The sequence below is a fragment of the Lycium ferocissimum genome, chromosome 11 (genome assembly GCF_029784015.1).
Source record: "Lycium ferocissimum isolate CSIRO_LF1 chromosome 11, AGI_CSIRO_Lferr_CH_V1, whole genome shotgun sequence".
Classification (NCBI taxonomy): Eukaryota; Viridiplantae; Streptophyta; class Magnoliopsida; order Solanales; family Solanaceae; genus Lycium; species Lycium ferocissimum.
The window spans coordinates 45,323,464-45,340,853 of NC_081352.1; the positions used below are offsets into that span (position 1 = coordinate 45,323,464).

The 17,390-nt window shown below is 34.8% G+C and overlaps 1 protein-coding gene and 1 pseudogene across 2 annotated transcripts; both read right to left on the reverse strand.

Annotated features, from left to right (window-relative positions):
- Positions 1-10,907, reverse strand: part of LOC132036983 (protein DETOXIFICATION 40-like) — a 28,297-nt pseudogene extending 17,390 nt beyond the window's left edge.
- A 1-nt stretch (position 10,908) lies between these two features.
- LOC132036981 (glutamate receptor 3.7-like) lies at positions 10,909-16,050 on the reverse strand. 2 transcript variants are annotated; one of them, XM_059427405.1, is made up of 6 exons: positions 15,421-16,050; positions 13,379-14,709; positions 12,667-12,944; positions 12,533-12,564; positions 11,987-12,393; positions 10,909-11,452 (listed from the first exon to the last, which is right to left on the reverse strand). In XM_059427405.1, exons 1-6 carry the CDS (start codon positions 15,677-15,679, stop codon positions 11,042-11,044), a joined length of 2,718 nt encoding a protein of 905 aa, XP_059283388.1. In that variant the 5' UTR covers positions 15,680-16,050; the 3' UTR covers positions 10,909-11,041. The 2 variants fall into 2 exon arrangements, with proteins under 2 accessions (XP_059283388.1, XP_059283389.1); XM_059427406.1 differs by having other exon boundaries at positions 13,379-14,701; positions 15,421-15,559.
- Between the last annotated feature and the right edge of the window lie 1,340 nt (positions 16,051-17,390).

The following is a 17,390-nucleotide window of genomic DNA, read 5'->3' on the forward strand; positions in this document are numbered from 1 at the left end:
TGTTGGATTTTTCTGGGGCATATTCACTGTTACCAGCTTCCCGTATTGTCATTTTTCTTGGATTTTTCTTTATTTATATTTCATTGTATTTCATTTTTGTTGATGTCTAATTGTGTGCAACATGAATATAAATGAATACAACTGCACTGACTGTATACATGAATACAACTCCATTTAGATATATACTCTGTATACATGAATACCACCTGAGAACACAAGTGGCTGCATACCCTGTATTTGTATACATGATTGTATATATGAATATAATTTACTGTGTATATATGACTGTATATATAAATCTGCAAAACGAATAGAATATTTCTTGATTATCGAACTGGCTGTATACATGAATACAACTTAAACTACATATGTACTGTCTGTGTATACGAATACCGATATTTTGATACAACTGACTGTACGTGTATCCATGAATATAAGTATACTGTGTATATATTACTGTATATAATTAAATCTGCAAACAAATACAACTTAATGTATTCACTACTAACAACATGTATATATAGATACAGTTGACAATTTTTCGAACATCGATACAATGTTAATCAGTATTTCCTTACACATAGGGCTTAATGGGGATGTTGTGTCACCAAGGGTAATTCTAGTGGAGATACGAAAGGGGTCGATACAGAGGAGATTCAAAGGCGAGGTGTCATTTTTGGACAACACATTGAATCAGAGGTATTAAACCATATTTAATCCTGTTTTATAACTCTTTTGTTCAAAGTTTTGGTAACTGTTTTATAGTTTGCTTCATTCCGTTAAAAACTGTCATCTAATGTTATCGTAGGGCTTCGGATCTCGATCCTAATCGAGACATCTCAAAGAATAGTTGATGTTGTCCACATTGCTCGATGTCATGCATAGCAATGAAGGGAGTCCCATGTCGCTGGTGACAAACTCGTCCATTTACGCCCGATGAAGGTGTATCGTCTACTACGAGTTTGTGATGGTGTACCGATCCAAAACAAGAGAAAAAGGAACATCGGTGATGACAAACATTGTTCAGGACTACAACATGTGGCCAGTTTGAGTTGGCGGACGAATTGCTTCCATCTCAAATTACCATATCAAGAATTGTGATGACATTGCGAAAAGATAGACGTCCCGGGCCATTGCAAATATCCCCCTATATGACAAATTTTGGCTCAACTTCGGGTTTGTGTTATTGCATATTTCATTTTTGTATGCTTGTATTCCATTTTTTCTTGTATTTTAATTTGATTTAACTGAATTCAAGCGGGTAGTTGAGCTAAGTGAGCCGACCGAGATATTAGACAAAAAACACCCATTCGAGAATAATTCCATCACGGGGGCGACATGATGAAAAGCTCTTCTTGAATTCTCGAAATGGTTGAGGAGGGTTGCTTGTTAGACATGATACCAAGTAAGTTATTTTATCTACCACACTTAGCCGTTTTAATAGATTGTTTTCAATAATTTTGTTACATGTATTTTGTATCTACTTTATAGAAAGAACAAAGAGGACCATTACAAAAAAGGAAAGGCAACACTGCCAAATTTTATGGACTTTGGCATTCAGAAAATCAATGATAAAAATTGGTTCTACCTTTTGTTAATGGATGGACAGATGTGGAATGATGAGGTGCGATGTATCTTTATTTTTCAAATACAGTATATATTAGTATGTCTTCCACGCTTCGTTTGTATACTTTTTTATGCAAGACATTGATGTCATCTTTTACTACTTCCGAAAGAAAGCAAAGTATGACACAAGTAGCAAATTCAAGTTTACCACCGTCGATCGTGTTTTCATGACCAAAATTGATGCAATAAACAAAGTGTATCGATCGTGATGGTGCAACAAGCGGTGGAAAACAGGAAGATGTTTTATGTGAATATGTGAAAGGCCACCGGTTGCAATGCACTGTCCCGTGGCATTTTGTTGACCATGTATTTATCCCAGTCAACATGAAAGATAAAAATCATTGGGGTCGTTGCGCCTTATCATTCATGGACGGACGTTTATATGTTTATGACTCCTACCGATCGGGTCATGATGCGCAAAAGGCGGAAATAGACAACCGGCCTCATGTTGCCTCCGTACTTACATCTCACCGACTTCTATGTTGAAAAAAAGGAATTGATTTTACTCATCACCCGAATACAAAGACAAAGCACCTACCGATAAGTTTGAAGTTGTGTTTGTTGACAATGCCACGAAAGTCCCGATAGCATGTACGTCTGTTTCTTTATTCTCTATACTTACATATACGCAGATAAATTATTGTTTTAAAATACATATCTTTTTCATGTTTGTAGGGACTGCGGGATATATGTAGTTGCATTTGCGGAGTATTTGAGTCACGGAGAAGCTATTCCACCTAAAGATCTTGGCGCCGAGTTACTTCGAAGGAGATATGGTGCACTTTTGTGGGTTTACGCTCGAAGAAGATCAAGTCGATGCCGTAAGCGACAATGAGGCTCCTTCAAAGCCGCTTAGAGCAAAGATAGATTTTGATCAAGTTGAATTAAACATAGTTAATTAGATTCAAGTTTCTTGACCGTAAAAAAGATTATGATGGTGTTTTCATCCTTTATGTTGTTGACTTTTGATGACTAAAAGGCAATTGTTAGTATGAATACTCAATGTTCAGTTACTCTTTTAATGAATACATTCTGATTTTTTACAATGTATTCATGTTTTGTTATATCTCATAGTTGTATTCAGAGTTGAATGATTTTCGTGTGATACAACATATGTTGGATACAAAGTTGTTGTATCTCATAGTATGAATACACAATACACAATTTTGACGGTTATTTGAATAAAATGAGGACACACACCTTGTAGTTAAGAAACTTTTGGTCGTGCATTTCATCGAATGAAGTTAATTATTTTGCATTCACAAGAATATTCACATATAGTTGTATCCGTAATCAGCATATGTTAAAATACACACCACACAAAATTGTATCTGCACTCAGTAATGTATTCACTTAAAGGCTGTATTCACACAAAATTATATTTTGGGATTCAGAATATCTTGGATACAAGTTAATGCAAATAGTTGTATACGCATTCAGTTGTATTCACACGTTGCTATATCTAGTATCAAACAGATGTTGAATACATCCACGTACGTAATTTGCATCCGACTCGCAATGTATCCACACAAAGTTGTATTCACACAAAAGGTGTATTTTGGATTCAAAATATACTGGATACAAGTTAATGCAACTAGCTATTTTTGTATGCATCCAGTTGTATTCACACATAGTTGTATATGAAATCGGATATGTTGAATACAAATTTTGTATATACCGCAATCGTATGTTGAATACATTCCAAACAAGATTTTGTATATCCGCAATCGGACAATGTATCCACTAAAAACTCGTATCCACATAAAATTGTATTCGGTTTCCGGATATTTTGGATACAAATCATTCAAATAGTTTAGCGACAACATAGTTGATACATACCATTCCTTCAAACAATCGATTTTACCTTTCGCATCTTTAGTATTGTTTAAGTACTAAACTTTAGTATTGGTACGCTTTTAAATCATGAACAAAATACACCACAAACACTTCAATGCTTTCATATAAAATCGTTTCCTTTATTCATGTTGTTCCAAACAAACATACAGACCAAAAATCGGGAACGTAAACAACAATAGTCCTTTGAAGTTGATTTGGTCCAATATCGAAAAACATTAGAAAGCAAGATTTAAAACGGAAACCCCAACTACTTTCTTCGAGGCTCATTTGTACAAGAACGCCTATTGTGTCCAACATGTCCACACCTACTACACGAATTTGTACGTTTAGTTGAAAACCATTCAGATAAAAATTATCACGCTTCTTCTTTGGCCTTCCAGGAGGTCTCTTGTATCTCGGTGGAAAAACTACCTCTTCCAAAATGTATCCAGGTATTTTCCATTCACTCTCATCGGGTAGAGGATAAACTGGGATATCATAAGTCTTCATCACAGTTTCAGGTTTGTATATTTTTGAGCAATAGTTGTCAGTACCGTCGATTTTTTTTTCTTAAGAACGACCCGGCATGTGGGCGGAATCTCCTCCATCCGAAACTCTTTTGCAATCGCATGTCTTCTTTTCAATACAAACTATGAAACGCCGCCCCTCATCAATTACCGTGTGCACGTATTCGGTTGATGGTATTACCTAAGAAACCATACAAAAACATATTAGCATGTTACAGGCGTATTTCAACTAATATATAAATATAAGAACCATACAGACCATGAAATATACCAAAGAAATTAAATACACAAATAGATACACGAAGACAAACCGTCATGCGTGCAGATTTACGCTCATTAATGGAAAGCATTTCATTGAATTTCTTCCCAAGTGTTGTGAATGTATATGAACCATTTTGTCGGTTAGTGAAATTCCAGCGCCCAAACATAATCCTAACTTCTTCAAGAAAATCAAATATTGGCAATTCTCTTGCTTGTACGAGAGCCGAATTGATAGACTCGGAATATTAGACGTCATTGTCCATGCTCGGTTGACTGGAGCATAAAGCCTAGACCATTTTTCCCTTCCGGCTAACTCCAAGTAATCCTTTACACGAATATCCACCGTCGCAACCTTTTCCATTAGCATGTCAAACTCATCCTGTGTATACGCTTTTGCCATTGCATAGTACACCCCACTCAGCACCTTGTGACTCTTTCTATATTTATTGTATACATTCTTCCAAAGATGCCATATGCATGCAAAATGGGGAACATTAGGATATACTTTGGATACAGCCTTGATGATGGATTCATGCCTATCAGATACAACACACATGCTCTCCCGTAGCCCATAAGCTTCCTTGAACTGTTCGAAGAACCATGTCCAAGACTTATCATTTTCTGAATCAATCACGCCATACGCCAAAGGTAGTATATTCCCTGCAAAATCGATTGAATACATAATTTTTTTTTTTTTGAGTTCTATGAGCTTTTTATATAACTAAAATGATCGATTTTGAAATACCTGCACCATCCATCGTGCTCGCTGAAACAAATGTCCCATTGTATGCTGTTTTGATGTGGCTGCCATCTACAACCACGATGGGTCGACAACATTCAAACCCCTTTATAAAAGTATACAATGCTACAAAAAGATACAAGAACTCATTTTCAGATGTTTTCTTCATTCTTATGTGAGAACCTGGGTATGTTTTATCCAAAATGTATACGTATCCCGGTAATTTCTTGTATGACTGGGCTGGCTCGCCCCTTAACTCCGCCATAGCCTTTTCTTTAGCACGCCATGCTTTCATGTATGGCACATCCACTCCAAAATCATTTTTAACATCATCTACTATATCACTAGGCATATACTTCCTCTTATAATTTCTAAATTTTGGCTTAATAATGCCAGCTATAAAACCACTACTAGCTTGATGTTGCGTATACACCTTATCCTTCAATGGACATGTATGTTTCTCCACGAACTCTCTGATTTTGAACATAGCTGATCTGTTGATACTTGAAGCTTTCAATTTCCACTCACATTGTCTAGAAAGACATGCAGGTGTAGCCGCAATACCGGATATGTATATATACATATACGATTAAAAATACACATCATATGATTATTCAAAATAGTGAATTTAGAAAATATATAATAATCAAAACACACATATAATCATGTATTCAAATTTAGTAGACATACATGTAAGCAGTTTAACACACTACCCTAACATAACTGTATTGAATTTATAGAAACATACAAATACATCAAAAAAATCAGTAACTAACTAACCTTACAGAATTTGACCTCTCTGTTCGGAATTGAAATCTATTGTCAATAGCATACTTCGTCATCACAGCTTTCAAAGTTTCCTTATCATTGTATACCTGATTTACCATGACTTCTTTCGATTACGGTTTGAAATTATCAAATCGTTCTCTCCTCCGAATATAACTATTTCATTACTAGAAGAAATGCCGCCATGATGCTATCGAATCATTAGCATCCATTTCTTGTATACCATTTGTATCCGCTATTGCTAGGCTACCTTGAATAACAATTTCTCCCGATAGATCGTATTCACGCGTCCTATCGCCTGTTGTGATACACAACGGATACATCCCGAACTGCCTATTCTCTTTCTTCAGTTCAACATACACCCGGACACTCATGTCGTTGTGTATTTCCATAGGCATGGAATTACCGTCGATCATATATTTGATACTGATTTTTTTGATACTTGTATCGATTCGCACCTGCTTCGCTATTGCATCAACTAACTCATCATACGAGGCATACTCTTTGAAAACTACTGCATCTATAGAGTAATTAACGAAACAATTGTCATCGTTCCAAAAACCAGAATGTCGAATTACCGCTGTTATATTAGACATTACTTGAATTTAGAACGGTAAATTCAGGACTGCAAAAAATTAGCAACAAAATCATCCGTAAGACTGTTGTATCATCTATATCTGTATAAATTGATCATGAACATTAATTGAACTATTAAATACCTTTTTCTTGTATATAATGGCGACGAGATGAATCCAACAATGGTCGTATACGTCAACAAAAAGGATTTACGTAGAAAGCGATACATACAACATCGAATTTGTTGTACACAAACGCAAGAGATTCGCAATTTAATTCTGAGATAGTTTTATGCATGGAATTTGTAGAATTGAACTCTAAATTTTGACTGAAATTGTGAGATAGTTTTATGCATGGAATTGGTAGAATTGAGTTCTAAATTTTGATTGAAATTGCTCTGTTTTCAGCTATTGATGATGCGAATTTGAATGTATGGAGGAATAAAGAGCCGTGTTAATTTTTGGAAAATATCTGTTAAGCATGATTTTAGGAAGATTTTATTTTTGTTTGCCATGTTTAAAAAGATTTGGTTCCAAGGTTTCAGCAAATTTTTAACTAACTGTATGAATACAGCATTAAGCCGATATTGGATACATGCGGAAGGTGGGTTGGATTTGCTACAATACGTAAATAATGAAAGTGTTGCTACGCTGAATCTTTAACCCTCAAATGTTAGTCATTTGTGAAAATTTCCCAAAAAATTATTCTACGTAGCGCTTCTCCTATTTATGGGCGTCACGGGGCGCAAGCCCGTATTAATTGAGTAACCAAATTGAGTACCGGATACCAAATGGGAAAAAAATACTCATTGGATCATAATGAGTCTGGAAATTAGTAAACATATGAAACTATGGAGAAAGGAAAAATAAGAAACAAAAACTGACCTTGCTGCTCAATTGAATCCAACTGATATCATGAACACCCAACCAGAAATGGTCATGCCTTTGATTTGTTTTCACCAAAATAAAGGAAAAAAACAAGAAGGTTAGCTAATTGGAGTTTGAAAATAGTCTAAGTGACTTTCTCTAGGAACAACAACAGCAAATATTGTACACATGGCAAAATACAGCTTGACACGTGTTGATGTAGTATTGGGACACGTGGCGAAGGAAGATGAAACTCTTCCAGTTGAATTAATCAATACGAGCAAAAAAGCCCCAGTTATACCTGGAGTCAAGTTACAAGGGAAAATCACACCGAGTAATTAATAGCGGAATAACGTTACACGACCGGACCGGATATGAAGCAGACGTTACGATTTAGTATTAAGGGCAATATTAATTGCTCATTATTATTCATTATTAGGATTTAATTACTGGCTAAAGGGTCCATATATTTGTGCTATAAAAGGAGCTTAACAGCCCAAAAAGGAGGATCATCGAATAAAACATACTATACTTTATTCTAACAAGCTTTTGCTATTTAAATTGACTCTCTTAAGTTATTCTTTTGCTCCGAAATATTGCTGAAGCTTTGATACTGTCCCCACCGGATAAAGCTCATCAAGGGATTTACTCCGAGAAATAATCAAGCCCAGGCTTAATTATTTTATTATTATTTATTTCAATTATTTTATCTGCTTAATATCACGTTCATTTATGTTAATTGTTTATTTCATCTCTGATAACCAAACAAATCACGTATCGTTTAAACCCCTAAATAAATTTAACTGTTCCCTTTATTTTTAGGTTAAACAAATATAAGTACTCATGGTGCTGAGTGACCAATAAGTTGGAAATAGGTAGAATTTGAAATTACTTCGTTTAATCAAATTTCATGTACCAAAGCTTAATGTATTGCTCTCTGTCTTAATTTATGTGTCTATGTCTTAATTTATGTGTCTTACTCTCTATTTTGGTATGCTTCAAGAAGAATGTCGTTCTTTGTTTTTAGTACTCCCTCCGGATCAAAAAGAGTGTTCAATTAGTCATTTGTACAACAAGAAAATACTAACTCCTAGGAAAAAATAAGTAATTTAACTAAACTACTCCGAATTAAATAGCTATTGAGATTTGATCACTTAACACTTCATAAAAGCAATTTTGAAAAAATAAGGTATAATTGTTTCTTGATTTGGTAAGTAGACACTCTTTTTGAACAAAGCAAAAAAGAGTAAGTGGACACTCTTTTTTATCCGGAGGGAGCAACTCCTTAATTTTAATATCTCAAATGACATGTTTAAGATCTCAAGATTCAAAAGTCTCTTCTTATTTTCTTAAATTTCGTATCCAGTCAACCTAAGACATATAAAATGAAACAGAGGGAGTACTTACTATGATTTATGATATTCAAACTATCACTAATTTCTTCGATGGTTTTTCACATATTGGTTTCATCAATTTTTTCAAGAATAGAATTATTAAACTTAAAAATTATAGAAGTACCATATATTAATATTTTAGAATTTCTAAAACTTACCACTCCTATTTGTCTACTCTCCAAAAGTATATTCCATTCTGACCAATTTGTTTACAAATTTTTGTTCATTGAGTGTCAATTGAACTAGTTTCAAGGCTGAATAGAATATGTAAAATTTGAATATCTCAAAAATTATAAAAAGCTAAAATTTCAGTTGAAGACTACTAAAACAAAACGTGACAAGAATGAGACAGAGCAAGATTTCAACAGAATACGCAAAGCTAAAAACGTTTAAGGTCTTTAAAAAGGCATATCTTCGGCTTTTATCGACTCAAAGTTGGAGTATATGTCTACTTTGTGTGTTTTGGAATTAGTAGTGTTCTATTTTCATGTCATAGAACATAGCGTACAATTTACTCCAAGTTTTGGCCACAATGTCAATTGCTTTTCTATTTACTCCAGCATTGAGGATTTATGAGAGCACAGAAAGATTGGGGTCTACAGTTGGAGTTAGCTAAGTAGAATTGAGTTTTTTCCCATAGCATTGAAAGCAATTAATGTATAAGCCTATTTTCGAAACTATATAAGCTAAGAATGTCCATGTGTCCATCAAATGTTACATTTTCCAGCTATTGGGACCATTTGGTTGTTGCGACTTTTATGGTACAAACAGGGGCGGCTCAAGAGAGTCGGTGGCCTAAAGCCGGAATTTAAAAAGAGGCCTTACATTTATTTAGTAAAATTTTAATATATTTTATTTGTTATTTATTCTTATAGCTTTTTTAAAGTGTTTTTTTTTTTTCAATTGACGATATAGTCAATTCATGTAATTTTTCATGAGACATTAACTGAATCACGAGTCTTATATTCTGTGTTACGATCATTTCATCGATTTAGTTTTTTTTTTCAGTTCAAGTGATTGTTACAAAAAACCTTTCAAAATTATTTTATAAGCAATGAAAACATTTAAAAATAGAAGTAAGACCTCAGGCCAATAAGAGTATCATCTTCTACATATAAATATTTTCGTATCACTCTAACAATAAAAATAGATTAAAACCGTCAGTGACTATTATGCCTTAAAAAATATAAGGGCTTAATAATTCTTTTCTATTCTAATTGTTTAATAGTCTACTTAGCTTGAGCTTGAAAAATATCTAAAAAGGCACTCAAAGAGTTATAGAAGATCTTACAAAGTCAAAATTATAAACTAGATTGATTTAAGTTGAAGTGAATTAAATCATATTACAAAGTAGGAAGTAATTATAAATTTAATTGACTACAACTTCTAACTGTAATTAGATCAATCATATTTCTAAAAAGTAGCATAAACTTTGAATATATATATATATATGTAATAATTGATAAATAATTGAAAGTAAAATGATCCAGAAAATTATTTATCACTAATAATAAATATATAATTTTCTTAAACCATATATATAATACAAATTATTTTGGGGCACTAATATATTTGGAGCCTAAAGCCACTGCTTTGGTGGCTTTAGGCTTCAGCCGGCCGTGGGTACAAAACAAAGTCGTGTAATTAACTTTGGTGCAAAAAAATCATAGTTATGTGACCATTTGTGAAATTTACCTAAGGGATGTAGTAACATTATGAAGGATTTGTCTTACCAAATAGAAAGCGAGTCCAAAGCCAATTCTGGATTTCCAAGCAGGCCAGCAAGTAGAACAAGAATCTGGAAATACCATGTCTCCAAGCATAGCATCACAGCTGATAAATTGAAGAACCTGGGCAAACCCGAAAATGCCTTCCAACTGAACCCATTCCATGTTTTCTTACACTTTTCACTGTTCACAATATACACAAATTGGCCTATCACTATGATCCACCACGACAAACTCAATACAAGAGATGCCCCTAGTAACCCCAGCCCAATTTTGTAAATTACCACCCAACTTATCACTAGATGCAACATTAACGTCGCACCAGAAATGTAGGGACTTGGCGCCACAATGCTCTGCGCTTGAAGGAATTTCTGGATAGGGAAATTCACAGCATACGCGAAAATTTGTGGTATTAGGCCGTATACAAATAAGGTGGCTGCTGATGCAATTTCTTGTGATTCCCCTAGGAATATTAAAATTGGCTTGCAGAAAACATAGATTAATGTGAGTAACACCCCTGTTAAAGTTAGGAGAATCGTTGATCTTTGAAGATAAACCCCTTTTTTAAATTATTTTTACATTATAATCCTGCATAATTGGTATAGGCATTTGTACAAAACATATAGAGTCTCTAACTAGTAAGTATCACTAAATCTCAGTCACATGTATACTCCACTTCAATAAGAAACTATTTGAGCAAAGATTATCCATTTGTTTGAGTTTGAGAACTATCATGTTGAGCAAAAATTCTTTTGATGGCTTCTTCCTTCTCATCAATAAAGTCAAAGAAACTGTAGATCACCTGTGAACATCTGGTGTTTGAGGGAGAAGAAAGGCCTGCAAGCTTCTGCTTCCTTTTGTATCGTATATATTGGCGAATAATTCTAAATAAAAAGACTAACAGAGCAAGGACAGTGACACCACCAGATAAAAGATAGAGTGCCCAAAAGCTGCTCAAGTGGAGCTGGTTAGGCTCCGAGTCTTTTCTCCTCTCTGTTGGACATCCTAATCGGCAAAACCATTTGTCGTGTATCTCCTGAAGTTTCCCACTCTCGGCCAGTTTGAGGATTGCTGTTGATATGTCTGCAGCCAGAGGAGAATCCTTTTTGAAAGCCTGCATTTCGAATGAGGGTAAAAGACATTCAGTTAAAAGTATAAATTGAACATAACCATGCAAAGAGAAGTGATTCGCGTTTTCATCCATAATTTAAGACACTCTTGCCAAATTTCTTGTTATTCCATGATCAAGTTGCTAAGCTAAGGGGCCTCTAAATTGAATTACTTTCTCAGCCCTTCTGCTACTAGTGTATAGTCACAGTGGCGTAGCTATATATACTGAAAGGTGGTCAGTTGGACATCTTTCATTGGAAAATTATGCACCAATCACTTTTTGCCGGAAAATTATATTGGGTATATAGAAAATAATACTGTGTATATAGGTCAAGAATTACTTCATATAGATATATATTAAATCTTAAACACCCTTATTCCGGGCTTCGCCACTAAATAGTCAGGTCTAAGTCCAAGGTTGTCAATATGAGACGATTTCACACTTTTGTACCCATTCAAGTTATGCAATAATCTATGAGGTATCTAAATCAGAGGAAAGTTTAACTAAATAAATGGTGCATATGAATAGACCACTTACAAAACCCCATCCGCTCTTAGTAAATGGTTGACCAATGATCCCAAAATCAGTACGATTTTGAAGGAACAACTCCATGTATGGAAGTTCATCAACAATTGCCATCACTCCTCCATTTCCTGAGCCTCGTCGCAGAGCAATTTCAAATTCTTCCGGGGAGCGTAGAGATATTAGTCTTGATGGAGCTATGTTGAGAATGTCTTTCAAATAGCTATAAGCAAATGACCCAACTTGATGTCCAATAAAAGATTTGCTTGTTATCAAACTTTCAATCCCTGTGATCGGTGATGAAAGTTGCTGTACTGTAAGGATGGATGTCAAACTTGCTGTATAGCTTGATGTGATCACCAGGAGTAAGAATAGCCAAACCACCATTACCATTCGACCAAGAGTGCTTACGGTATTTTCTTCTGGAAATTTACAAAATAAAGTTACTTGCCTGTTAGAAAGATGGCTAATCATACGACAAAACATAATTTGAGCTTGATTCTTTTCATATACTAAGATCAAGCGATAAGAAGTAGAATTGAATAAACAAATACTGCTTACGGTTTGTTTTGAAAAGTGTCGAGAAGCTGAACCTGCATAATATTTGTAAAGAATTAATAAGACTTCGTTGAAATGGTGTGTGCAGTCTTATTAGTATAAACTAGATACAAGTAATACTTAACATAGGGACTCACAGGAACATTGTTATTATCTGTCTCTTTGGAGGACCACGAAAGTCATCATTGACGCGATGCTCGAGTATCCAAATGACCACCGCTATTATAAGAAATGAAAGAGCTGTAACACCCCACATTTCCAGTGTAAAAGGCTTGAGGAAAACCCAAGCACTTGATTCTGAATTATCAACCGGAGCTACTATGACAAGGCCTGTAGATACATAAGGCTGAGTGAAATCAACCATCCTTGTCCTATTTGTGACAATAGCAATGTCTCCAACGGCTGCATCAAAAACCTACAAACAATCTTCAAAAGAATGAGCTACATTTTCCATGCCGCTATAAAAGAGATAGGTGGCGGCGTGGGAAATTTATTCTTGTTATTTACATTGTGCAAAGTATTTTGTATAGGAATGATTACGGTTTTGGACCGCTCAAAAGAATAATAGCTAGAAAATGTATAAGTTTTTATATATTAAGCATAAATATACGTATAATATACATATTGTATAAACAAATATACATATAATATACATAAGTATACATATAATATACATAATCAGTGTATAGGTTTTATATGTTTTGGCTAGCGCCCATTAATCTCGGCCGACCGGCCAAAAATGAAAAAAATCCTTTTTTTAATATGGAAGGGAAAAATTAGTAAGAAACAAGAGGCAAGCTTTAGATGACATTTGTTACTCCTACAGAGAGATGAGCATAATATACTCACATCAGTTGCAACCATATCCACAAGCTGATCATAATTTGGATTGGCAAGACCAGTACCAAATGGCTCAAATCTGAAAGGAACATCATAAGGCACAAGCTTTCGCGCTTCATTAAAGAGATCTATGCAATAACCTTGTGGATTGCGGCTGCTGACATTCAATGTCACAAAATCAGGAAAACTGGCTCTTCTTGGATATCCAATTCTCAAGGGTTTTCCATCATTAGCAATAACCCAACCACGCGGTGTTTCGCTCTTCCCACCAGGCCAAGTTACAACTCCGAGATTCTGATTTAACCTGTTAACAGCTGTTTCTTCATTTTGTAGTGCTTTTGGAGGCAAAATCGAGAGGCCAGAAAAATTTGACCAGTAACCAACTGTGCGAATTTCCTGTTGTGCAATGTTAATGACTTCATAACCGTTACCAATAAGATTTCGGTCAGGACTGAAATGAATCTTTCCTGTCAAGCCAGTGAAGTTTGTTTTTGATAAGATATTCATTAGTAGTTCTCCACCATCAAATTCTCTAAGTTTCCCAAGCTTTAATTGATCACTTGTTGTACCATTTAACATATAGCTGAGAGAAAAGCTTATGTTGCCTCCCTGTTGAAGTAGGTGATTAATCGATCGAGCAACCACCCACACAGTATCATAGGCATAAAGACCATATGCAGTCAATTCTGAGCGATACAATTTTCTCCAGCGAGACAAAAAGCCCCTTTTCTGTGTAGTTTGTGGAATATAGGGACGAAGGCTAACTACTCCTTCAAGAGTGCTCAGATAAGATCTGTTTTTCGGGGAGAAAGAATCTAAAGTAGTAGAAAACCAATCAGTCATAAGCCACACATAATTGCTGCCAGTCATTTTCAGCTTCTGGACTGCGTCGAAGAATCTTAATTGAGAATCAGGGTTAATATGCACAACAAAAACACGAGGTCCTAATGATCTCGACTGATTTAGCACATAAATAATGTCACTGAATTCATAATTGATACGTAACGGAAGCTTATAGGAGATTTTTGCCATTTTCTTAGCAAGTGCATCATTTAAAGCAGCTATGCCATTTCTTCCATAGTCGTCATCCAGAAATATAGCAACGACTTCTTTCCATTCGTAAAAGCAGACAATGTCGGCAACAGCTTCCATTTGGTACAAATCGCTCTGTGTGGTTCGAAGAAAAAATGGGAATTGGAGGGAAGAGAGTGTTGGATCAGTGGCAGCATATGAGATAAGAGGAACTTGAAGACCATTAGAAATGAAAGAAATCATATGAGCTATTGCAGAAGACTGTGGACCAATTATTGCTACCACTTGCTTCTCAATTACCTGTAAAGCTGACAAAAAGAATTGAAATCATAAACTGTGCTGGAGGGATACTTGAACATGAAAATCAACTTTAGGATGCAATATATGTATATAAAGCAATCCATTTTCTTTTTTGTAGTCGCTGACTGGAAAGAAACATTGCAGATGCTTATAATGTCTTTAACTTAGAGGATGCATCAGTTTTTTGAAGTTTAATCTAGATAAAAATTAATATAAAAGACGAATCAATCTTTGACCCGGAACCAAAGAAAGATAACAGATGGCTTTTATGGTCTGAGTTTGAAGAATTTAGTTCTCTCAATAAAGAACCATCAATTTGATAATGAAAATCATGGGAGCTTAGAACAAATTTCAAGAGTACTTGGCATGGAAACTGGAAAAAAGTTGGTTTTCACCTCCTTCATAAACCAACTAGAACATCCCCTAAATTAGAGAAATCAACAACTCATAACAACTAAAATAAACAAAAGTAGCAACAATAACTATTGAGAATTAGTGGTTTTAAACTAGTAACCATTATTAAAACTAGCTAAACAAATATGACTAGTGGAATGTCACTACAGGCTTGTCAAGAGCTTTGGTGAGCTAAAAATACTACGACAAGCTTAGCCCACTAATTCAAGTTTAATAATTAAAAAATAATTTTTCACTAACAGCATGATAAACATTAAATTAACCAAGGAGAAAGAGAGTAAAAAAAAGAGGCAAATAACATGTACCTGCAATGGACCCCTTAAAGACACTGCAATCAGAATCAGCCAGAATCAAATCAAGTTTAGTTCCATTCAAAATGCTGGGATCCCCATTGATATCAGATACTGCTAACTCCATAGCAGTCTTTGCTGCCCTGCCTATAACTGAATTAAAACTGAATACTGCACCAACATTCACAATATCAGGTCTTTCACAGTTCCCATGTTTATTTTGCAGTCCCCAAATGAAAACAAACAGTGGTAGCACTGCCCCAAGATTCTTCATTCCACCACTTCAAGAAACACTGAAAATGGATAAAGTTTGGAACTTTACTCAAGAACCATGTAGGTGATGAAGCCCCTTTTATTTTTTTTGCATTTAGAAAAAAGGAGTAACTAGTTTCAAGTCTGTCAAAATCAAGAAAACAAGACCCTTTTGGATTTTAAAGGTTTCTAGAGTTGTCTAACTTTAAAGGGCAAAAGAGATGAGAGAAAAAATGGGAACAGAGTTTGTCAAACTTGAAAAGGGAGAGGATATTACTGCAACAATGTTAAGTTTCATGTGGGAAAATGGACAGTCTAAAATTGAGAAAAACATTACGATATAATAAATTCTTGAAACTTCAAACTAGTGAAGCAGCCTTGAGAAATTAGAAAGAGAGGCAATGTAGGTCCCACAAGGGTTAGACCTTGTGTAAAATAAGGAAAATGTTTCATAAGGGAAGAAGATTAGATAGAATCTAATGCTCTACTATTGGAAGAAGGGAAAAAGGCATAGAATAATTGGATGAACTGACAAACATTTAGGATAATGATCCAGTTGCAATTTTAGAGAAAAGGTCATAAATAGTCCGCTTATCACGTGGGAGTAGATGCAAAATAGTCCTGTATATATCTTTACCGGTTTAGTCGCTGTATCCAAAAACTTATTAAATTTGGTCTCCATATATTTTTTTATACGAAACGCTCTACATTTCTGGCATAAACGCTTCGTGAGATTAATCGTTAAACGATTCCTACGGACTATATTTCTCTCTCTCTCTTTTTCATCAAGTTCATTCTTTAACCTCAACTTTTTTCCTCAAGTTCTCTCTCGCGTTTCGTAATCGACGGACTGCGTCAGTTAAAACCGACAAAAAAACTGACGGTCTCATGTCGGTTTTTTTTTTTTTTGAAAATTAAACAATGAAATGTAGGAACTTGGAGTCAAACTCGGGTATGTTCCTTGGCATTAAAGGGCTTTACCACTAGACCACTGATATTTTTTGTTCATATACTTACATTGATTTAATTTATATTGTTTTTTCGCTCCAAAAACTAACGGACTCCATCTCTGTCAGTTTTTTATAAAAAAATAAAAAATAAAAATAAAAAACCGACAGACTCCATCGGTTTATTTTAGAAAATAATATAACAAATAATTATATTTTTTCGCGCATTTTTGTGCAAAAAACAATCGACGCAGTCCGTCGGTTTTCTTATAAAAAAAGATTTAAAAAAATTATTGAAAAAACCGACAGAATCTGTCAGTCTTTCCGTCGGTTTTTTCCATTGGTTTTTTTCCGTCGGTTTTTACCAGTTTTTTAGTAGTGTTTGAGAAGAATGGTTATAGAAATTTTGTGCCTGAGTTTGTCTTTTCGAATTTTAGAGACTCGAGAGCGACACCGAGTCTTGAGAATGCTCTTTTTTTTTTAAAAGAGTAACTTGAGGAAAAAGAAGCAGGGAGAGAGAAATATAGGTCTGAGGAATGGTTTAATGATTAATCTCACGAAGGTTTATGAGTTTGTTCGCTGTTTGTATAAAAAAATAGACGGAGACCAAATTTGATAAGTTTTTGGATAATTAAAGGACTAAAATCGATAAGTGTATAGTTAAGGGATCATTTTAGACCTACTCCCATAGATAAGGGACTATTTATGGCCTTTTCTCTGCAATTTTACTAGGTATTTTACTCTCTTTTACTCCGTACCTTTCCTTTTTCAAATGTACAAAGTGCT

Excerpts from the sequence above, each read along its gene's own strand:
- LOC132036981 (XM_059427405.1), bottom strand. The coding sequence starts at position 15,679 with ATGAAGAATCTTGGGGCAGTGCTACCACTGTTTGTTTTCATTTGGGGA. Across the intron at positions 14,710-15,420 it reads CTTTAAGGGGTCCATTGCAG|CTTTACAGGTAATTGAGAAG; the intron begins GTACATGTTATT and ends TCTTTTTGTCAG. Across the intron at positions 12,394-12,532 it reads GACACTTTTCAAAACAAACC|AAGAAAATACCGTAAGCACT; the intron begins GTAAGCAGTATT and ends GTAAATTTCCAG.